The 25270-nt window shown below is 34.7% G+C and overlaps 1 protein-coding gene across 1 annotated transcript in view; it reads right to left on the bottom strand.

The window, feature by feature from the left end:
- Window positions 1-25270, bottom strand: part of LOC149778293 (serine/threonine-protein kinase TNNI3K-like) — a 92281-nt gene that overhangs the window by 38834 nt on the left and 28177 nt on the right. Inside the window, exons 7-13 of the mRNA XM_089939104.1 lie at window positions 11907-12005; window positions 10311-10455; window positions 9626-9764; window positions 6847-6951; window positions 6250-6344; window positions 3319-3474; window positions 39-182 (exon numbers count right to left, since the gene is read on the bottom strand). Coding sequence (XP_089795230.1) covers window positions 39-182; window positions 3319-3474; window positions 6250-6344; window positions 6847-6951; window positions 9626-9764; window positions 10311-10455; window positions 11907-12005 — 883 coding nt within the window. The remainder of the gene's footprint in view (window positions 1-38; window positions 183-3318; window positions 3475-6249; window positions 6345-6846; window positions 6952-9625; window positions 9765-10310; window positions 10456-11906; window positions 12006-25270) is intronic.

Genomic DNA, 25270 nt, shown 5'->3' with positions numbered 1-25270 from the left:
ACATGCATTACATTTGTATAGGTATAAATAATATTCACCCTTTGTCATGCTTCTTAGTTTCCCCATGGGTGAGGGGACAGATACATAGGACCCATCCCCTCCTGGCTGGGAATAGTCGCCGCATGCCGACTCATCTTGGGGTCTCTTATGGTGCTTCAGTAATGTAACAATCATATCATGTCCTGCAATGGTATCAAGATAAAATGAACTGATCACAGCCATGATTTAAGCTGAAGTAGAACATCTGCATTAGGTTTTTGCCTAGAGGTTATCGTATCACAATGTTCCTATATTAATATGAGACACACCAAAATTCAAGGTTCAATGACTTACAGGAGTTATGACATTAAAGCTGTCAAATGATATCATTTTCATTACAGAGCCAACTATATTTTGAATATAGTCAGCTATATTTTGATTATAGTCAACTATATTTTGATTATAGTCAGCTATATTTTGATTATAATCAGCTATATTTTCATTACAGTCAGCTACATTTTGATTATAGTCAGCTATATTTTCATTATAGTCAGCTATATTTTCATTAGTCAGCTACATTTTGATTACAGTCAGCTATATTTTGATTATAATCAGCTATATTTTGATTATAGTCAGCTATATTTTCATTTAAGTCAGCAAGAAAAGGGGTATTAATAATAAACTTTTGGGTTCAAGTCTTTTTTCTGTTACTGTCAATAATACATTCAATAAGTGGAATTAAAGAAGTAAAAGTAAGGCAGTATGAGAATGTGTTTTGTAAATATACTTTTCACTTGTTTTACAAAACTAAAATTGAGATCAAATTTCAAAACAGAAACTCCACAGCAACTAGATTGTATTGTGATTAAGTCATTAGAAAATGCATGCTTTATTTTGGCATTGTCTTTGCTCTTGAATCCAGCTGCTGCACAATTTGATTCAGAGGTCTACTAGTGCAATTAAAATTTTTGTTTTTCATGGCATAAACAGCTGGATGGATCTCTAGTCTGAAGAATATGTTTCCGTCAATTATATCTACTCATCTCTGAATCAGTCAACATTGAGCACTTTACCACTGGATTATAGTAGCATTGGACAGTGGTATACACCTGTTATGCTGACTTTTTGAGTAAATAGTTTCAATGCTGCACTCAGATTTCATTGATAACATAAGACACTGAAAACAAGAGTCCATAAATGGGACTGATGTTCTCCTGACCAAAAAAGAGCAGAAATTCACATCAAAGTCTGTTTCTTCCCTCCTTTTATCCTTTTTAATTGATGAGCAATAGAATCATCATTCTTCAGAAACTCTAACATACTAAAGTTAGCAACAAAGAGATTTTCTTTTATGCTTGCATTAACATGTTCACAAGCACTGTACTAAAAACTGAAACCTTTAACATGGTATCATGGACAGAAGACCAACAAGCACATTACAAATACAGTCAAAATATACCAACACGCTAAGTTTGATTAAATCACCCACCGTATTGTTTAGATATATCCTTAAACTAATTTTGAAAAAAAAATCCATTCATAATTGTATGTGCTCACTAACTAAACTCCAAGATAAAGTAGGTCTGGTTTTTAAAAAAGTTTACAACATCACAAACATTTTTATTGTCAGATCTGCACCATTTTCATTCTGGACCAATCCCACTTTGCAATAAGTATTTTAGTAAAACTCTCTGTCAATGCCACCATCACTTCAAGCATAGTAGTGATAATACGATCTGTTAGACAGCCACTGTGGTTGTCATGTTGGAAATCAGAGGTCAGATTGGCATTATTTTCATTCAGAAGCAGATGCAGATGGTTACAACTATTCAGGAAAAGCAGCCATTATAAAATTTTTTTTTTATAAAAATGGCTGCTTAAGCATCTATTTTTGAGGTTATATAGTTATTTAGGATTCTGACCATGACCTATATGGTGACCATAACATTTTCATTTAGGACCAACTACTTTATTCAAGAAGAGTTTTAGTGGGGAAAAAGCATATCAATACAAATGACTTAAGGAGAAGAAGAAAAGAAACATTTAAAGTTGGCAACTGTGCAGGACATATGAAGATCATTTTCATTCCAGACAAACCACAAACAGTTTTTTTAGTGGAATCTCATTGTCAATAAAACAATCCAATGAGGAGAAGCAGCAATATTTCTTTTCTTCAAAAGGTGGCCTCCATTACAGCTCAGTTATATCAGTACTATTTTCAAACAATATTTAACTACATGTGTGTCTGTGTGTACAGCTGATGCTCGCTCATTAATAATGAAGAAATAACATTCAAGTTGTGCCAATGAGCTCAATTTTACGCCATCACTGATACCATGTGCTGTGACTTGCATGCAGATCACATACATATTGTATGTATCAATTTGTTTGAAAATTATGCATAAAAAAATCATTACTTGAAAAATATTGCCCAAGAACTTAATTTATAAATATTCTAAGGGAAAATTACCTCCTATTTACACAATAACCTCTAGGTAGGTAGGTTGGTAGGTAGGTAGGTAGGAAGGTAGGTAGGTAGAAATGTAAGTATGCATGTATTGTATGAGATAACCACCTGTTCAGTAGGATTTTAAAGACTGCCATATCATAGCAAATCTTATTGTGAAAACCCCTGTTCATACAATAATCTGTTTAGTAGCAATAATAATTTTTTTAAAATGTTCAGGTCATTTAAGAGCATCTATATTATCGAAAGAAGTCTTGTTTAGTGAAAAACCTATTTTAATACCACTATCTGTTACGGAGCAATGATGACAAGATTTTCATGATGGCACCATGGTGGCCATGCTGGAAGTCAAATTGGCATGATGTTTACTTAAGACAATCTACATAACATAAAAAGTGTTTTAGCAAAAAAGCCCATGTCAGCACGACCATCCATTCAGGAGGTATAGTGATTAAAATAATTTCCAATGGTCATTTAGAATGAACTGGACATAAGGACAAAACTGTATGCTATGTTTCATGACCTTCCACCATGTAATTCAGTAGTACTGATAACAAGGACGGACAAGAAATGCCAGAAAGATGGTCCTATAACTGACCATATTATACAGGAGAACTTAAAACTTATGAAAGTCACATTCTACTAAAACATCAACCTTTTAATATACAAACTATAGACTCATTACTGAGAAAAGGCTGCAAGTTCAGCATTTTTATTTTATTGCAACATGGCCTGAATTCTGAATTACCAAATAAAATAAGCTACATGTTGCACAGTCTAATCTCGTAAGGTAAACAATGACAGTTTTCTGTGACAGTGATTTCTAATGATTTGAATGGCAATCAAACATTTAACCCATTTGCACACCATACCTTTTTCATATGCCCACATAAGGGCAGTTTGTTCCTCCCTCTTTTCACTGCCCCCATTCTGGTCACTGACCGATGCCACCAGGTTCATATCGGCTCCATTCTCAAGTAGAAACTGAACAACGCGTACATGCCCATGGAAACATGCACTGTGAAGAGCTGAAACAGTGACAACAGGGTTCTGATTAAATCTCAGGTCAAATTTTAAATACTACTGTAAAAAGCTGGATAATTGGCATACAGGCAAAGACAAGAATATTTATAGGTTACTGCATCTAATGGGGAAAATATGAATGAGTTTTTCAGCAAAATACTGCACAACCCTTCAGCGTGCAGTATTTTGCAGAAAAAAAACATTTTCATATTTTTCCATACAAATGCAGTAACCTTTTTATTATATGCTCATTTCGTTTAACTACCAAAGGCTAAACAACAAAGGACATTACAATAAGCAATGTTACTGAATTTATGCTTTATTCCAAAATAAACTTAGAACCATATATTCATCAATACACAACAACTGTATTTATGCACACACTGCTCTGCCCTGAGGCCTTTTAACATATTCGCACACTCTACATAAGTTTAGAAATGTCGTTTTGATCTACTTAAAATTGAAATTTAGAGTCATATAGTGAATGAATGTGCATGGATTTTGTTTATATGTTGATTCAGCTAAATTTCGCTTTTTTTATTATGAGAGGTTGTATTCTTGGGTCAAGACAGTGACATAAAGTGAATTGATTTCAACTGGGGATTTAGACTACTCAAAATTCCAGTACAGCTTCTGTTTGTAGCAGGTTTTGCAGGACATGCTGGTCAGAGTTGAAGAACTAACAAAGTACAATTTAAGGAAATTCAAGATGCATAAGTCTAAGTATATTTATTACCATTCTTATTACCAGCTAAAGAAAACATGTTTATGCCCTGTCACTTGCATCTCGCTGTTTGAGGACCCCAGCTATGACCTGTATCATACAGTCTTCTATCGCTAGTTTAACACTGCATCAAAATAGTTACACTGGGAAAATTGAAAAACAGCTGTTGTGTGACACTCCATTTAGCCAGTGGAAATGATACTTTTTCATCATCTTGGATTACTGGCTCTGAGGCTCTTACTGTCCTACCAAAACCTTCAGTTGCATTTTTTTCTCGACTCTAGTATTTTCACAGGCTTGTAAAATAGTATGTCTCTAATAGACTGAGGCTTATGAGTGATAGTGTACTGATGTTAGGATGACTTGCTGGATACTGGTCAATGTAAGCTGGCCCATAATTCCACAAAACAAGCAGAATCAGCTAATATATTGACCTCATGTGGTCAGATTCTGATGATAGAGTCCAATAGTGATAGAAAAGGGCCATTGTATGTTCCATAACTTTGTCAAATTTCTTACGTTGGCAGTGAGTTTTAGGATATGTACTATACAAAAAAAAAACAGTTTTAATAGCACCAACCAAGATGGAATCTGATGTTGTGCTTAGTGATGAGGGCTTTGCCATTACCATGACTGCCATGTGTATGTCATGCTCTCCAAGTCAGCCACTCAACCTGACAGTGACAACAGTTGAATGCCAGTTGGTCTTTGTTGATTAACATGTCAACAGATGCTGGAACTTTGGACCAAGCTGTTGATGGAGAAGGAAGAGGAGACTGAAACTCTGATGGCAACAAGTGAGAGACACTTTGAACCCAGTGAGATATAGCAAAGAAAGGCAAAGCATGTGAGCATACTTTGTCATGTCTAGGTGAACAGGGCAATACTGATGTCTCATGTGCAAACTGAAATGAAATTAGAGAAGACTGTCTAAAGGAGCTTATCCTGAGTGGGATTTTATCACTAAACAAATTTTCCCTTTGAGTGATAAAGGCATGAAAACACAGTGACTCCATATCCTGTGTATACTGTGGCACTAAACTGGTCACCGGTTGTATCAAGTAATGTGTGACTGATCAATGAGTAGGCAAAGTGCAAAAAGAGTTGTGCTATGAAACATAAGCGGAGGTAGTAACTGAAGCATTCATAGGATTCAGCATCTATCCCAGATCAATCTAACTACCACCTAAGTGGGCAGATAACTTTTAGCTCTTTAGCTAAGATGTTTTAGCCTGGAAGGGCTGGATTTATGTTGCAGTAGTTCTCCTAATGTATTATGATCAGGTAACATATCTGAAGAAGAAACTGAGAGTGTTATTAACAGAAGCTTAAAATACTAAAGTTATAACACAGTGACCTAGTTTAATATGACAAAGTTACTCTCTCTGAGATGCACTCAAAGGCCAATTTCTATGTTTCGATGTAATATGGCACAAGATAGTGAGCACAAAAAAAATGAATAAAATAAATGCAGAACATGTTAAACAAATATAAGGCATTGCTTGAATGAACACATGAACAAAAATCAAAAAAATGCTATCTTATCAATTTCATTAGCAAAGGGAAAAAAGTTAGTTCTTGTTTGCATTATCCTGATTTTACAGCAATTTACATGGTCACATGTGTCAGATTCTGCCATCAAAATCCTACTAAAAATTAACCAAGGCGCAAATATTGTGCATAATATTTTCAAGCACTACCATTATTTACATATAATGGTAGGGGATGATCCCCCCATCCATTTTCTGTTCTACAACAGATTGTGTATTTAACAGCTTAAAACTAGTGTTACTTCTTGACAATACTAATACATTATATAAAATATTCTGACCCATAATATCGTCCTTTTTCTTAAATCACATAACATTTAAACTAACAACATTTATAATTTTCATCAAGTTCTTCCTAGTCGTGGCTTCTGTTTTCCAGTATGCAAATAAATTACCTATAATAACTGATCATTGCAATTAAAACATAATACCATTCATTCCTCAATACACAATTTTTTGAAAAATGGCTTCATGAGTCTATACACTATTTTTTAAATAATACTGACCAGTGTGTTTATCTTTGCCTTGGTAGTTGATATTTACAGATGGCTGATCCATAAGTAATTTGATGAGCTCTAGACTCTTACCACATGTACAGGCACTGCAATAGAAAAATAACAATCACTAAAACTCAAACATGATTATAAATACAATAAAATCTGGTCTTAAAGATGTTTAATTTTGATGAATAACTTTTAACAGTAGAAGTTTATATAACTAGGTTTTACTGTTCTTAAAGACTTAAACTGGCTGACACCTGGATATACACACATAGTAGGATGATTCCTAGGCAACCTGGATATACACACATAGTAGGATGTTACTAGGCAACCTGGATATACACACATAGTAGGGTGGTTACTAGGCAACTTGATATAGACTAATTTCACTGTGATTAAATTGAATGCCTCAAGCACATGCTATTTATTAGGTGACAAAGAAGTTTTCCTACATTAAATTTTCCTGTTTGAATATCCTTCTGTGGGTATAATTACTCTAACAATTTTAAAAAATACATTTCATGAATGAAAAAAGAGGGCAAAAATGTGAAATATTTCATCTATTTAATGGAAATTTAACTTTTACAAACAATTATAACTCACCAATGTAACGGAGTTTCACTGAAAATATTTTCCTTGACTAAACTTTCTGTTCCAGTTCTGGTAACAAGTTGTCGTACTATCTCCAGTTTATTGTTATAACATGCACTGAAATTGGAAAAAAGCAAATCCAACCTAGTTATCATAATTAAAAGGAGACTCCATAATGTGAATACTGAATGGCATAATTAACATGGACATACACATATACACACATAACAAACTGCAATATCAAAATATATTTTTTTAATGATTTTAAAAGTCCATTTTAAAACTATAAAAATCTTCCATGATATCAAATAGTTCAATTACTTACTGCCAACTGAAGAAAAGGTAATGTTGGTTATACAATATGATGCAATTTTTTTGGGGGGGATACTAAAGGCATCATCATGTGTGTGTGTGTTTGTGAGTGTGATTTGGATTTTTAAAGTAGCTTTAACAATTTTTCAGTCATATCACTATGACGTCTGCAGTGTGGCAATTTATAGTGATGTTAAGCACTGGGGCATCATGCAACAGACATGTAGCATCATGCCCCAGCCAGTCAAATTATTCCAACACCAGGCCAACCAGTCATAACACTACCTTCGTAACACTAAGTGCCAAGTGAGGCTGCTGCCAGTACCATTTTTGTAGGTCTTTGGTATGACTCAGCTGAGGTTCGATTGTGCGACTGCCTGAATCTGAGGCGGATGCTCTAACCACTAGGCCACTGGAGTGGTCTGCATCATCCAGAACTTTGACAATGGCAACACTGACTCGATCCTATGAACAGGTCATTTTACCATATCTGCATTTCATCTGTGCATCAGAAATACATTTAAGTGAAGATCTGATGCATTTCTGATACAAATGAAGTGCAAAGGAAATAAATTTTCATTTCCTATTCATTCAGGCTTTAATTTAAACATTCATTTTGTTGCTTTTCATTTAGTCTCAGAAATCCATTTAGATTTTGCTTGTATCATTTGCATTGTTTCCTTTCAATTCCATTAATTTGAAATGAAATCAAGATACATTTACTGAAGTTGTGTTTTCCGATAGAGAACTACTGCTTTTTTTTATCTCATCTTATGAGTATGCTTTAATAAAATAGCATATGCATAACATAAATCAGTTAGCATTAAATCTACCATTTATATATAATATCTATAAAAAAATGAGACAATAAATGTGAAAATATAGGTATAGAATAGCTATCGGCAAAGTTTATTCTGATATTTTTCAAATAAAAATTGTACAGATACAACCACCAGAGAGATGACGTCATCAAAACAATGCATCTGTTATATCTGCATTGTCATAGCTTGTATGGATTGAAAAATTGTCTGTCAGTGTAAAGACTAAAAACCTAGATTAGGACCAACGTGACAAAAATTGATTTTCAAATCATTTCATGAAATACATTCAAGTTTCATTTCAATTTCATCATTTTGCACTTGTGAACTGTTCTTCTTTTCAAAATACTTTCATCATCCTGTTTGCATTTATTCTGCATCATCTTTGCTTTTCTCTAGTAATATTGCCCATTTTACAATTTGTTACATCACACACAAAACCTGAATGCCTAATAGGGATGATGTTGGTAGACCATTTATGGGTGGATTAAGAATGGATTAAAATACTAGAAACAAAACAATTTATATAATCATGAAGATTAGTTAGGAACCACCTTAAGGATCAACAGGTGCTTATAAGTGAAAATATGTATCTCCATAGATACTTTAATATGTATTGGTAAAGAAATATAAAAACTCCTGCTTGTGATCATTCCCTTAGAGAGCACTCTTCGGTAATCCCTATGTGTATTAAGAAAACACAAATTTCCCATCAATACTCCCTATGTGTATTGTGAAAGCACCACTAGGTGTGACATGATGTAATGACTAGACATTGGAAACACTACATGTGATATGATGGACATATGCAACACCACATGTGACATGATGTAATGGTTGGAAATTAGCAGCACTACATGTAATATTATGGGCTTAGGTTACACTACATTTGACATGATGTAATGGTTAAACATGCATAACACAACTCTTGTCATGATGTAATGGTTGGACATGGTTAACACTACATGTGGCATGTAATGGCTGGACATTGTTGTTGTTGTTGTTGTTGTTGTGGGGTTTAACACCATTTTTCAGCACACGATAGGCTATACATGGCGGCCAGTATTACTGGTGGAGGAAGAACCCTGGAAAACCCCGGTAAGAACCACCGGCCCATGAGAAGCTACTGGCAAGCTTTCTCACATACCCACATTGGCCGAATCCTAGACTCGAACCCATGCAGACATAGGTGAGATGGCAGTGATTCGTAATGGAGAGCGCTTTAGACCACTCGGCCACTCAGGGCCCCAATGGCTGGACATGGTTAACACTGCATGTGACATGTAATGGCTGGACATGATTAACACTACATGTGACATGTAATGGCTGGACATGGTTAACACTACATGTGACATGTAATGGCTGAACATGGTTAACACTACATGTGACATGTAATGGCTGAACATGGTTAACAATATATGCTCCCACCATAAACAGGGCACAGGAATACAGACATCTCTTTGTGCAACTTTCAAATAGTATTTACAGATGAAGTGGAGTGTAGTACTTACAGGTGAAGTGGAGTGTAGTACTTACAAGTGAAGTGGAGTGTAGTACTTACAGGTGAAGTGGAGTGTGCTACTTACAGGTGAAGTGGAGTGTAGTACTTACAGGTGAAGTGGAGTGTAGTACTTACTGGTAAAGCGGAGTATAGTACTTACAGGTGAAGTGGAGTGTCTCCATAGATATTGACTACATGTGGGTCTGCATTTTCCTCAAGGAGGTATTGAAGAATACCTAGGTGGCCTGACTTACAGCAGAAATGTATAGGCCTGTGTCCCTCATCATCCTTCACATTCACTGAAAATTTAGTCATCATAACATATCAACAAAAGACTGCTATAATCTAATATATGCTCTGGTTTAGGACTAAAACAAGATTTTGTTAAATCCCAGCAGGAAATTTGATGCTTTTCCCCCACATTATGGATCATTATTCAAAAACAAAATAGCAAATCATCAGCACAAACGTCAATGTACAAATATAGAATATTTGTTTCCAAGAAGAGAAAAAAATGGCCTTAAGTGTCAAGACAGGTGGTTGTTTATCAGAGGTTTAATTATACAATACAGTCAAACCTTACCCTACAAATGTCTCAATGTAAAGGACACACATTTATGAAATAGAACATTTTATAACCCTTATCTCCATTTTACAAACACTGTCTGCAAATAATGGATACTTGTCAATTGAGGACACACTTTGGGGTCTTTGAGCATCAATTATGAAAAGGTTATACTGTCTTAGCTGCTGAAAAAGGCAGATGTTTAAAACATGTCATTGTTAATACATGTGACCATAAACACAGGTCAATGCTACATTAAGAAAGGCAGTCTTGTTTATACCATCAGCCTTCTTTTGTGAGTTTCCCTCCAAGAGCAGCTGAGTAATCCGTAGGAAACCCTTGGCACAGGCCAGGTGGAGGGGCCTATCCCCCACCCCTCCATTGATGTTCACATCCACATTGTGATGCAGCAGAATTTCAGCAACCTATAACATAATGATATTTAGCAGGAAAAAATATACATAATGATATTTAGCAGGAAAGATATACATAATGATATTTAGCAGGAAAAAATATACATAATGATATTTTGCAGGAAAAAATATACATAATGATATTTAGCAGGAAAAAATAAAAAATACTCTGCTGTATGCAATTGTATGCATTTCAAAAATGACTTGATGCCATTCATAAAAGACAGACTTCATAAAAGTTATGATCCCCAAAACTAGAGCTATTGAAAATATAATTAAGCATAATTTTTTTTAACCCTTTACCTCATAGAGCATAGTTACAAAGTGCAGTGCGCTATAAATAGATCACCTGTTACCTATATGACCCCATATGCATAGGCCTGCTTGTAAACTGTTAAGCAATGTAGTGTATGTTACGTTTAACAGCAATTTGAACCATTTTACATTTTTGGCACACATCTATTTTATGTGGAAAAATTTAAGAGTAAAGTCCGATTGTTATAGCTGTGTAATTATTTTTCATGGAAGAATTTTTAATGTGCTTTAAAATCTTGAGAGAACTTGTTCATCGTCATGTCAGTGAGGCTGTGTGACCAACCATAGCTGCCATTTCCCATACTCAAAATTTACAAGTTTTTCGTCTGCATCTACATCACTAAGTCTTCTGAATTTGATAATTTATAAAAACTAACTGCTGCCTACATGAATATCAGAGCCTTTACCTAAGTTATTGAATCTTTCATGGTTGTGATTCTAATCGTGAAAACTTTGTACGTACTGAATTAAATCCGCAACCGCCATTTTGGAGAATGGAGATTACTTGAGTTTTGAATGTTTGACACTCAAAAATAATGGAAAGCTCTCCATGCTATTCCGCAGTATGTGCGTAAAAAAACAAATATGAAAATTTCACTACTGCAAAAACTGATTAGGAGTTGCTGGTGTTGAAGCAAAGCAAATCTATGAAGTTTTATGAAAAATGGAACCAGGTAAGTTGAGTTATTATCAGAATCCAAGAATGCAATTTTGTGCCAACTGACCTTCACCATGATCTAGCTATTGCAGACTCAGGAAAGAGCTGCCTTACTTAGTGTAATGTAATAAAAATTGGGTTCTGGAAAAGTGATGCATGTGGAGTATCACGTCGATTTAAAAAAAAACTATTTCAGATCAAATGACCTTTACATTTTTAGAATGAATCAGTGCTGAACATTTTCATTTATCTCCTAGATCTGAACCCTAATTTATAAACTAAAGTGATCTGATTTTCCCCCACATTATCATAAACAGGAGTTAGCTATGCATTTCAACGTTGCAACCTCAGCAAGAAAACCTGCGAAAATACCTTCCCATAACTTTTAATTTTTGTTTCTCTGTATACAAAGCCACCGTTCTGAAGACAACATTTCTAGACTAAGAGATAACCAAAACAATTTCTGAAAGACTTAATATGTGCATAATACCTTGTCATGTCCGAAGTTGCAAGCAATGTGAAGAGCAGAGAACTTGACAGCATCACCAGCACTGCCATTTGCCCCCTTCTCTAACAGATAGTTAGTAATCTGAAAATCATTTAAACAACAAAATAGACAATGTCAATGCAAAACTAAAATCAGTTAAACCCTTTATATAAAGGTCCACTGACCATAAAGGATATTTACAAATCCCTACTTATTTCTACACCTCTGTTTGCATGGGTTTCAAGTCTCGGATTCAGCCGATGTGGGTATGTGAGAAAGCTTGCCAGTAGCTTCTCGTGGGTCGGTGGTTCTTTCCAGGGTTTTCCTGGGTTCTTCCTCCACTATTAATACTGGCTGCCATGTATAGCCTATTGTGTGCTGGAAAATGGTGTTAAACCCCACAACAACTTATTTCTAAGTTTACCCACATATTCAACTTTTGTTCAAAGGTCACCTGTTCATAAAGGGTAACACTGACTTTTTTCTTTAGTTTACCCACATATCTGAGGTCCATATAAAAGACCCCTATCCATTAGGGACAACATTTACGAACCTCTTTCCTCTAGTTCACCCACACATTTCACTTACATATAAAGGACACCTATCCATCAGGGAAATTTAGAAACTTCTTTTCAAAGCTTACACATACATTTCATTTCTATATAAAGGATACCTGCTAAGAAAGGGCAACATGTACAAAACCTCTTTACTTAGTTTACTCAAATATTTCACTTCTATATAGCAGACATCTATCCATTTGGGACAACATTTACAAAGATCTTTTCCAAGCTTACCTATATATTTCAAATTTATAACAAGGACACCTGCTGATAAAGGGCAACATTTACAAACCTCTTTAGTTAACCAACATATTACACTTCTACATCAGGGATATCAATCCATCAAGCACAACAGTTAACAAACCTTTATTTTCTTATGTTTAACCATATATTTCATTTTTACATAAATAACACTTTCACAAAAAGGCAACATTTCTTAACCTCTTTTCTTTAAGTTTACCCACATATTTTACTTTTGTATAACAGACACTTGTCAGTAAATGGCAACATTTACAAACTCCTGTTCTTAAATTTACTCACATATTTTACTTCTATATAATGGACAACTGTCTATAAGTTGCATTTACAAACACCTTTTCTTAAGCTTATCCACATGTTTAAGTTCTGTACAAAGGACACTATAAAGGTTACCACATAGTTTACTTCAATATAATGAGCATCTGTTAATAAATGGCAACATTTACAAACCCCTTTTCTATAGCTGACTCAAATATTTTACCACTTTATAATGGAAACTTGTTGATAATGGACAACATTTACAATAACATCTCTGAAATCTACCCACATACTTCATAATCTACTCACATACTTCTGAAATCTACCCACATACTTCACTTCCATATAAAGGGCATCTGTTAATAAAGGGCAACATTTATAAACCTCTTTTCTTAAATTTACACAACATATTTCACTTTTATACAAGAATCCTCCAAAGGAACTGACATTTTACCAGCCAAAAAATATTTCCTGAAATTCAAGATATAACAATTTCTTCTAATGAGGTACTGAGTGTCGAAACCATTTTGAACTACTAAGTGTTGAAACCATTTTGAACTACTAAGTGTTGAAACCATTCTGAACTACTAAGTGTTGAAACCATTTTGAACTATTGAGTGTTAAAACCATTTTGAACTATTGCATGTTAAAACCATTTTCAACTATTGAGTGTTAAAACCATTTTGAACTATTGAGTGTTGAAACCATTTTGAGCAGGGGCCCCGAGTGGCCAAGTGGTCTAAAGTGTTCTCCATTATGGATCACTGCCATCTCACCTTTGTCTGCGTGGGTTCAAGTCTTGGATTCAGCCAATGTGGGTATGTGAGAAAGCTTGCCAGTAGTTTCTCATGGGTCAGTGATACTTTCCGGAGGGTTCCCAGATTCTTCCTCCACCATTAATACTGGCCGCCAGGTATAGCCTACTGTGTGCTGAAAAATGGCATTAAACCCTACAACAACAACCACCATTTTGAGCAATAACAAGATTTGCAACCTAACTCATGTGGATGATGTATCAACACCATTTTCATTAATTAAGAAGTTTTACAGTGAAACCCCATGTAAACATGACAATCCATTCAGAAAGAGAAGCAATTAACATGATTTTCAAGATGGCTACCATTGTGGCCATATTGGATGTCAGATCTTTTTGGACCAACCAGAAGAGACCTTGAGTGAAGACTCCATGTTGATATGATCATCCATCAAAGGTACAGCACTATCAGGATTTTCAAAAATATCATCATAGTGGACATATTGGAGGTCAGATCAGCACCAGATAAACTTATAAACAACTATATACAGTGACCCCACTATAGCACGCTCCGTTATAACGTGAATTCAGATATAACACGGTCGCGGCATGGCTTCCGAAATTCCATATACATGTACATTTCTTGTGCACAAATTAATCTTAAAAAGTACCACAAAAAAAACCATAAAAAGTTGCTTATCATTTTGGGGAAGAGATCGCATATGAATAATACAAGAAGATCGTGGCTTGGCTCCTGAAATTTTATATGTATTTTTCTCGTACACGAAAAAGTATTTTTTTCTTTCTTTTTAAAAGTAAGAAGAAGAAAAAACACATAAAAAGTTTATTCTGGGATCAGGTAGGTCTTTGCCAATGTCGCAAACTTGGATTGTTTTTCCTTATTGGCTGCAAAACATACCATGTGGCTTTTTATATTTGTTGGCGACATTGTTGGCTGTTTAAACTTGTATATACAACCATTGGTTTGGAGTGAAGAAATTCAGAGGCCCCATGAAAGGAAGCCACAAAATGGATATAAAACGCACTGAAATTCATCTATTGTTACATAAACAAATTCTTTGTATATACTGACAAACCATCTAAACAGTGTTATATCATAATCAGCTTATCCTGACATCTAGCATTTGTTTTGTATGTTGTGAAATATCCACTTTTTTGTTGTTGACATTTCTGGTAATGGAGATCAACTGGACAAGGCACTGTCTCGTAATCTATCTACTATCGGAATTTCGGCCGCTCGCTAGTAATTAATATATTTACAAAGACTGACATTTCTATGTGGATGTTAAGTAAAATTCCTCTGCTTTTCACTAAGAATTAAATCCTTCAGAACACTCACACTTTCTGTAATAATCCCTGTCACCAGAACACATGCGTCTCTATCATCCGTTGACCCTTTGTTAATTTTCAGACGCACGCATAGAAGGCAGCATTACGCTGCTACCACAAATGTTTTAAAAAAAATACATCTTACTTATTGGTTTATTCAGTAGGACAATAACTAGAATAGTCTAAATAATGGCCAATTCCTTTTTAAAAATGTACCCAGATAAAATAGTTTGCTGAAATTTCAAAGGAAACAGATTACCTTTGAAGCACCGACTGTTATGAAAACGTACTCAGCAAATGGAAAAAACACCAGTCTCAATCATGCAATACAATTATTTGATGTTGCCACCACAATACGAAATGGGCATTCATTTGGTTCTCCAAAGCTGTCCTTTAGCGGTAACTTCAATAGCGCATGCACCGTTCATCAAAGAAAGCCGACTACAATCTTTCAATAACAGCAACTTTTCTTCAAAGGAAGTCAGTACCAAACTTAAATAAATGTGATGGAATCTGATGGATTTTTGCATTTTCCAACGTGACTGGAACACGTTAACTGTGCTGTGAGTTTCCTTTTTGTAGGGAAAAAGTTTATGCTTACGAATACTACCAACGGCGGCTTAAAACGCAAACTAACTTTTACTGACTTGGAACGTACTTTAAAGTAAATGTGCGTCATCATTCGTTACGTGACTGTGCTATGTTTTTCCACTGAATTCAGACCAATATGACCTGTTACAAAATAATTAATATTTTAAAGCTGTGTGTGCATATTTTCAATGGAATCACTTGTATTGTGGATTCAATGTATATGATGAGGTTCGCAGGTGAATACACAGTGTTGATCCTATTCGTGCTATACATCAGACATTTATATATAACAGGATTCAGGTATATGTACCAATTCATGGTTCTCTAAATAAAGTAAACTATTATATTATGTCTTGTTAGTTTTTACTACAGGTGTATTTCTCATTTAATATGCATCAATTCAAGATGGTAACTGCTGATGAAGCACGTATTTTACCGCCTGCATTTATTACCCATACACACACACACACATTTTTGGGGGGTACATTTTCTTCAGCTAACTGACTTGGTTGCATATAACATGGTTCGATATATAACATGGTTGGGTTTATGGCTCCCAACTACCGTGTTATAGTGAGGTCACACTGTATCATGCATAGTTTTCTGATAAAACCACATGTTGATATGAATTTCTGCAGAGGGAAAGTACAATAACAATATTTTCAAGTTGGCTGCCATGATGGCCATATTGGATATCAGAAAAGCAACATTTTAGTTTAGAACCAATTAGACAACTACATAAGAAGTCTTTTAGTAAAAAACCCATGTTGATTTAACCACCAATTCCAATGGATTAGCAATAGCAAGATTATCAAGATGGCCAGACATATTGTATATTTCAGCTGCACCATTTACAATCAGAACAAACACAATATCAAAAGAAATCCTTCAGCGAAAACCCCACATCAATATGACATTCAGTTCTGAAGAATGGCGATAATAAGACTTTCAAGATGGCTGCAGTGGCATACCGGAGATCAGATCAGCACCATTTTTACTTAGGATCAACTAGGTATCATGAGATGTCCTTCAGAAAAACCACATGTCATTATAACATCCATTTAGGAGGTGTAGCAATAATGTCATAGTGGCCATATTAGACATCAGATTGGTACCATTTTCATTTAGGACCAACTAGAGACATCATAAGTCTCCTGGTGAAAACTCCATGTTGATATGACTTCCCATTCAGGAGGAGTAGCAACAACAAGCAGCAGGATGTTCATTTAGAACCAACTAGATCATGGGATGAACATATATGTAAAGTCTGAGAGCAATCCTCAAGTTAGTTTCAGAAGAGAAGCGATAACAAACTTGTGCTAACAGACACTGAACAATGGATGACAAATCATCCCATAGATTTTCTGATCTCTGGTCAGTAGAGCTAATGATGGACACCTATTGATAAAGAACAAGATTTACAAAACTTTTTTAGTTCACCTGACAATTCAATTTTATATAAAGTAAATCTGTCTACAGTAGGCAGCATTTAGAAAATAAAATCACAGATTTGCCGCTTCTACATACATTTTGCAATTAAATAAATGAATATCTCATATGTTTACAGAGTAATGTCATTATTTTTGTAAATAAAATATCATCAGTTCTAAACACTCAGTTACATATGATGATTATCAAACTGAATGACTTCACCATAGTAACTGAATGATATCACCACAGCAACTAAATGATATTACCATGCAGTAGCATGATGTTAGCAAATCTAAAACACAAAGTATCAGAAATAACAAAAGAACAAACTTATATACATGTATGTAATCCATTTTAAAATCCAATGTTGTCTGAAACAAAGACATCTGCTTACAAAATGTACTGATCCAAACAGAATATGCCATGTTCACTCACATGATGTGTATTCCCTACTTGATGTATTTCATGATTTTGTCATTTGAGACCTGATTATTCTTGGGTTTTTTGCAAAGTCTACAATATTTATCGGTAGCATAATCTTCACGAGCTCGAAAACAGCAAGGGGCTCTTCCAGCAGGCCCGCCTTATCATCGTTAACATTTGACAGACATAATGAAAATATAGGAAAAATCCTGAAACTAATAATCTAAAGCAGAAATAGTCTGTTAGACATGACTGATAGAAAGAATGTATACAATTATTCCATGACTCTATAGTTGAAAGATGCCAACTGTCCTGAAGGAGACAGCATCTTGACAAGGCATGTACCTACACTGGAAAATATTCAATCCATACATAGTTATGTATATTTAATTTAATTATTTTTTTGTTAGTTTTAATTTTTTTTATTTTATTTCATTACATGCTACTGTAATATAATATTGTTTTTTGGACTTGATTTTTGTCAGATTTAAGTTCAGTTCTGTTTGACCCGACTTCTTTTAATTTTAATTGGTAAACACCTAATAATAGAAACACTGTATCTAGTTTCTGATCTTGATTCAGAACCAGTGATTGTTTTAGTAAACAACTTTTTTGGTTTTTTTAAATTCTTTCTCAGAATAAGAATTATTATGTTAAGTCAAAGCCATACCTGGAGGACGTGATATTTATCATGTAACAAAGTTTCATTTCTAGAAGTTTGACTCCCATCCGGGCATCTGTTTTGCATCTTAGTGAGACTTATTACTGATATATTGAGAAAGAATTGTCATCCGTGCCTTAACACTTGAGACATCCGGGTGTTTTATGTTGTGTCCGGCTAATTATTTTATTTTCTTCAAATTATTCTGAAGAAAAGTGATTATTTTCCGTGGAAATAATGCTCTAAATTAATTCTTGGACAAGGACGTTTATCAAAATTTATACAGAATTAAAAAATTGGAATAATAATTTCTGTGACTCTACAAGAGACTGTTGACACTGCAGCACTTCACTGACTATTAAATGATGTCATCATCTTACATTTTGGATTTCATTGGGATATGAACTAAGTTTCATTCAGACTTATTATTTCTTCTATTTTTTAATTCTTTGGATTTTGATTTGTAAAACTAAGTTCTTTTTTCCCGTTACTTTTTGTAAGAGCCTAGACTTGTAACAGGAAAACTGGGGTGCTTGTCCATGAGATATATGAAATTTGGCTATAATATTTCAGACAACTTTGTTTTTTTTAAAATTTAAATTCCCCTAATTTTTTTAAAAATTGCAAGCATTATTTCACATTTTAGAAATCTTTAGTGAAATCAGCAAGCTTTGTTTTACAATATCATCAAAAGTAGAGATTTATTTTAATTTTACCTGGTAGTGGTTGGGTTGGAAATTTTGAAAATGGAAGTACAGCTAAAGAGTTGGAATTGGAGATAAGACAGGTTCAGATTTAGATAAAAATGGAAAGAAAAAGGGAGAAAAGACAAATGCATTTTCAGAAAGAGAAAGATGAAAGACAAATGTAATTTGAGAAAGAAAACAAGATATGCTAATGCAAATGCAATTGTAAAGAGAAAATTAAGAAAGGGAATTCAAAATTAAATTAAAAGAATTAGAGCTGGCAAGGAAAAACACTCCCCTATTTTTGATGTTTTCAGAAATATCAAGTTAGTACCCCTTTTTCTGGAAAAAGTAGATCAGTATTGTGCTCATTTTGAGAAAATTGCTGAAACTTTGAACTGTCTGTGTCGAGTGATGAATGGCAAAACCAAGAGGAAAGGTATGACAGTTACGATATTCCAGATACATACAGAGGTGAATTTTGCCAGGAGCAATGCGACTGTGGTATGGATCATGTTGTGATGCATGACCATACTTATGCAAAAAAAGAAGAGGAAATTTACAGCATGGAAATTGAGCAGCGAAATTAAAATGAAGCAGAAGTTGAAGACAATAAGAAAAACGAAAAGTTTGAGAAACTGAATGCAAATTGGATAAAGATTCCAGAAAAATTCTGGAGAATGGGTCATCAGGATTGGATGCCAGATAATGAAGCTGAAAAAAAGACTGTGATTAAGACTGATATTGCTGAAGTAACATTAAGTGGAGACGTAACATTTTTGCCGAGTAATGGCAAAGAATGGGTTCCAGTTGAGCCAGACTTTAGCCAGGAGCACCATATGGGAAATAGATTGTGGGACGAGCCAGATAGGTTCTGTGACAAATGTGGTGAAGTTGCTAACGAACATTTGGAAACATGCGAGCAAAGACTGATTTGTGACAAAGATGGACTGTGTCACAAATGTGGCAGTGGTATTGGACATTGTAATTGCACAAGAAAGAGACAAGCTAAAGATTCTAAATTGGAAAAGTTGAAGCAAAAACTGGAAGCAAAAAAGAATAAGACTGGAGCTGAATGGTTGGGAGTTCTGATGAAGGAGCCAATGGAAATGGAATGTGACTGTGGACAATCTGTTGCTGATGGAATTACTGTTGATAATTTAACGAATGAAGGCGTAAACTTATGATAAGTTTTAAGCTTAAATTTTAGTATGGTTGAATTAGCACGCACCACAGACCAGTGGCCTTATGTACATACATGAATAAAATTGGTTTTGAAGTTTAAAATATGGTGTTGGTGTTTATTTGCCGAAAAAAAAAATAATTATGGGAGAGTGGAGTGATGGAAATGAACGGACATGGACAAGAGGCTCCGACTAAAAGTGAACCAAGCGAGATGGACGGACATTGACGGACACTTAAACGTACGGAAATGATACTTTCGGTATTAGGAGGGAAAGTATCGAATCTGGGAATGAAGGAAAAGGGAGATAAGTATGTATTGTGTTAAAGGCATTTATGTATAAATAAGTTGAGTTGACTTTAGACAATACATAGTTATCTCTCTCTGACGATTATAGAACCTTCAATTTGAAGCTGGTATAACTGAAAATTAGAATGGAATAATATCGAGGTTGAAATAAAAAATTTTTTATGAATAAGGTCATTTGGCATATGTCCATATGAACCTAACATTGATATATATATATATATATATATATATATATATATATATATATATATATATATATATATATATATACCTATCTATATATCTATATATATCTACCTATCTATATATCTATATATATATATCTTTATCTTGGACGGTATGCTATTTGTATGACCTATTTTGCTTTAGCAAAGGTTAAGGTGATACATATGTAATACATAAATAAATGTATAATAGCTATAGCAATAATATTGCTATGCATTGATTGGTTAAAATAAGTATGACGTTATAGATGTCATGTGATTGAGACGATTTAGGTTGAAATCTAGATACGTGTAAGTCAGAGCATGATAAGTTAGACGCTTCAGGTTAATCAGTACGGATATCAGTGAGTTTAACACTGATTTTCTATCCGGACACTGATACCTAAGAACGTGAAGTGGCTAACTTATCATACTCTGAAGCAACAGCGAGCGACTGAACGTAGCATAAACAAAACACACACACATACACACACAAAGATGGAGTACTAGACTCTATTGCTGCAATGTGTACTTACTGGTAGAGCTCATGATATTTACATTTCATTGTCACTAGAGCAGAGTGCTGACAATGGTGTGGTTAAGGACTATATCTTGAAGGGTTATGAGTTAGACCCTGAGCATTATCGACAAAAGGTTTTAGGAATTCTAGAAAATCAACTGACCAGACCTACCATATTTCACGTTATTTTCCATACATGAAAAAGTAATTATTACTTTTCAGTGTACAAAAAATTATATGTAAAATAAATAATTATCATTTTGTGGTAATGACTGTGTACAAAAAATAAAGGGATCATACCCGGACAAGGCATGCGGAACACATGACACTCGACAACCTAATGTACAAAACTGATGTACAAATCCTGTATCATTCTGCTCTCAAGAATCTGATTGTGGTTGTGAGAGAGAGAGAGAGAGAGAGAGAGAGAGAGAGAGAGAGAGAGAGAGAGAAAGAGAGAGAGGGAGAGAGAGAGAATAATCTTTATAGTTCAGTTACCTGTCAGTTGTGTTATTCCTTATGTAAACATTACAAGGGCACTATTATATTCCACTGGCAATTAAAACCTGAATAAATAAATCATTTTGGTTGCAATTATGAGATCCATTGTCACTGTGCCACGTGGATATGCAGATGTAATATACATGCTAATTAAATACACTTGACCTTTAGCTTGGTCTTTTCCAGTAAATACTGGACTGAAGACTAGATTCACCTCCACAGATCAAATTATGGAGGCTGTATGCAGGGAAATGAGGTTACCCATGGGGTATTGAAAATGTGCACAACAAGCCCATTAGCTCAAGAACAATATTAATCTACTGATACTTGTTCTGAAGCCAGTTGGAGAAAAAAAATTGAAAATGAATTTAAGAGAACAACAAAGCAACATGTATAAAAACTTTTTTTGTATTACAAACACGTTATTTTCAAGGATATGATTTCTGATCCAACACTTGACAAATGCACAAAACAAATGCAAAAACATGATGCAATGAAACATTCATAATTTGTGAGAGTTTTACAAGTCTTTGAAACCCTCCAACCATTCACATTCTTCATCACTAGTAAGACTTTCCAATGGCGCTGCATTGTCAGTCCTTATGTAGTGATCCTCTCTACCATTTAATACATTTGAAATGCCACTAACTTTGAAGCTACTGATTATCATGTCCTTTTTCTTCTTTAATTCTTCACTGGCTTCAAAAATCCAGTCAATCATCTGCTGCTTTGAAGGGGCTGGAATGTTTTCGGTTGCCTCCTCACCAGCTTCCCTGGTTGCAATATTTTTGGAAGCCTGGTCTTTCATGTACGTTGTCCATTTTTTTCGCAGCAGTCCTTTGAAAAGCTTATTTAGTTATACATCCAGTGGCTGTAGTTTACTTGTGCATCCACTGGGGATTACTGCCACTGTTGTTCTGGATTTTTTCAAGGAGTTGTTTTACTCCATCAGTCAAATGGCCACGGAATGAATCCAACACTAGGAGAGAAGGTGCGCACTTCATGTGTACTTTCAAAACTTCATCAATATAGTCCAACATTAGGTGTTCATCCATCCATGCTTTTTGTTGAACTTTCACTACAACTCCCTTTGGGATTTTCAGATTTATTAAGTTTCTTTTTCCCCAAAAGATTATCATGGGTGGCAACAATTCACCAGATGCCAGGCATGTCAATACATATGTTAAATGGCTCTTGTCACTGCCGGTACTTTTAATATGCACCTCTCTCATTCCAACTTTATCAATTATCTTCCCTGTAAACAAGTTGAAATATACTGGCATTTCATCCATGTTTCCAATTAAATGTTCATCAAATTCCTCATCCTCCTGCAGCCTTCTTATATATCTGGTAAAGCAGTCGATTTTTTCCTCTAGGTTTCGAGGTAGTTTTTGAGATATTGAAGTTCTACATCTCAGTGCAAGTCCATTCTGCTTGAAAAATCCATCAATCCTTCCTCTTGAGCCCTGAAACTTTAGATTTTCCTCCTGAATAACTGCAGTAGCATAATTTTGTAACATCTCAATTGTTACAAGCACGTGATGGTCCCACATACTGAGTAACCAGGATAAAACTTCCTGCTACTTCTCATGCAAATTTGTCAAGGGTCAGCCGGCACCTGGGATAGATCCTTTCTTTGTCCTTTGAATATTTTTCAAAACATCCATTTTCATCCAGCATGATAAAGAACTTGTTGTTTGCAGCTATGGTTTTGCCTCCTCAACAATTCTTATTTTATCGTTAATGTCCCATTTCTGATACGTTCCTCTTACTGGCGACTTTGCATTACCAGGAAACTGGCTTATATCCCTCATATCTATGTAACCGCACCGGTGGCCTAGTGGTTAGAGTATCTGCCATGGGTTCAAACACCAGCCAAGTCATACCAAAGACTTACAAAAATGGTACTAACAGCTGCCCCGCTTGGCACTCAGCATTAAAGGGTTGTGTTAGGACTGGTCAGTCTGGTGTCAGGATAATGTGACTGAGTGGGACATCATGCTACATGTCTGCGGCATGATGCCCCAGTGTCCCAGTGCTAGACATCACAGCGATATGACTGAAAAATTGTTAAAGCTACGTTCAAAATCCCAATCACACACATATCTTTGCTGTAGTCCAGCTTGTCTACTGCAGGCTCATGAAATTTTTCAGCAACAATGAGCACCTTTTCAGTAAATATCTTTTGGTATGATGGTATTATCTGCTGCATGAATATTTGATTTGTGCAGTTCAGCAATATCTTTTACATTGGCGATCTTGGTAACTGAAGTAACAGACAGGTGATGGGCTTCACCTTTGTCTTTTCTGGGCAACCCAGGTCCATTTTTCTGCCTTTTGTTTGGTGGTTCAGTGCATTTAGGTGGTGGTGGGATAAAAGTCTCTCCCTTTGGCAGGGGTTTGAAGAAACTTAATAATGAAGACATGCCCAAGCATGAACAGACCAGAATCTTTGACGATATTAACAATATATAAATCAAACTCACCGAGTCAATGACTTGCATTTATGATTACAACTAACTGGGTTTTTAGCTTTTACTATATTGAGACAATAAGATTAAATGCCCAATGGTCTGTGGTCTTCATGTACTGAGATATTATTTTTACTGGATAAATAAACTCAAAAGGGTTCTGAACTCATTTTTATTCTGCACGTTTCTTTGTTACACCGACTGATGTCCAGCTGTTAATGAATAGCGGTATATATTGTAATAACAACAACAGAACAAATACAAATAAATGTGAATAGATTCTCAGTTAACAAAACAGTTGCCCTTTCTAAGTAAGCTGAGCAAAGGGCTTTCTACACACTTATAATTGGTGAATATTTCTTTAGTTTTTTTTTCCTTTTCATTATTAGATGCCTCAGATACATATTTAAACGAAGATAAGAGATAATTCAGATTTGTGTCTCACCGAGAAAACAAATATTTATATTTCTCATATGGGATTATACCAAATATACTCGGCAAAGAATAAATTGGTCTAAGTGATATATCAGCATTTGTTTCTGATGCCGTTTGAAACATGATACAAATAAAAACATAAAAATATGTAGTGAAATACAATAATAAAAGAAAGAAATTATCAATGACCTACATGCATGATTATAAACAATGATTGTTATATTGTATGAATCTTCCATTTCACTATTCGATGCCTCAATTAAGAACAAGCTCAAAGTTAGTCACTACTCATAACTTGCTTAGTGAAACAATACCCTGGTCATTTGATGTATCAAAATTGAACTTTGATATATTTTTGAATCTGTTTGAAATGGGAACCTGTCTTCAATTTTAACAAAATGAAATAAAAATAATAGATAAATAAAAATGCAACTAAAACAATGATTTTATCTCTTATTCTTAGCTGTAAAACATAAAGTGCTGTACTTATTTTTATCACTTTGGCAAAAGTAAATCTTCACAGTAGATTGTTTTATGTACAAAAAATAATAGGATGACCGAAAAAATATTAAATTTTGTGTACAAAAAAATATGATAGAATTAATTATTTTTATGGCTTGATGGTGTACGACAAATTAAAGGGTATGAAAAATAACATGAAATATGGTATGTTGAATTTACATGTGGAAAAAGCATGACAATTTTATAGGTGGTGCTTTTCTAGAAAGTTTAATAAAGATTATGAAAGTCTCAGGTAACTCATATTTCTAAGA

This window comes from Sinohyriopsis cumingii, chromosome 17 (assembly GCF_028554795.1).
Source record: "Sinohyriopsis cumingii isolate HCF-2022 chromosome 17, ASM2855479v2, whole genome shotgun sequence".
NCBI classification, from domain to species: Eukaryota; Metazoa; Mollusca; class Bivalvia; order Unionida; family Unionidae; genus Sinohyriopsis; species Sinohyriopsis cumingii.
The sequence above is the reverse complement of the archived record's forward strand: the minus strand, read 5'-3'. Positions and strand labels throughout refer to the sequence as shown.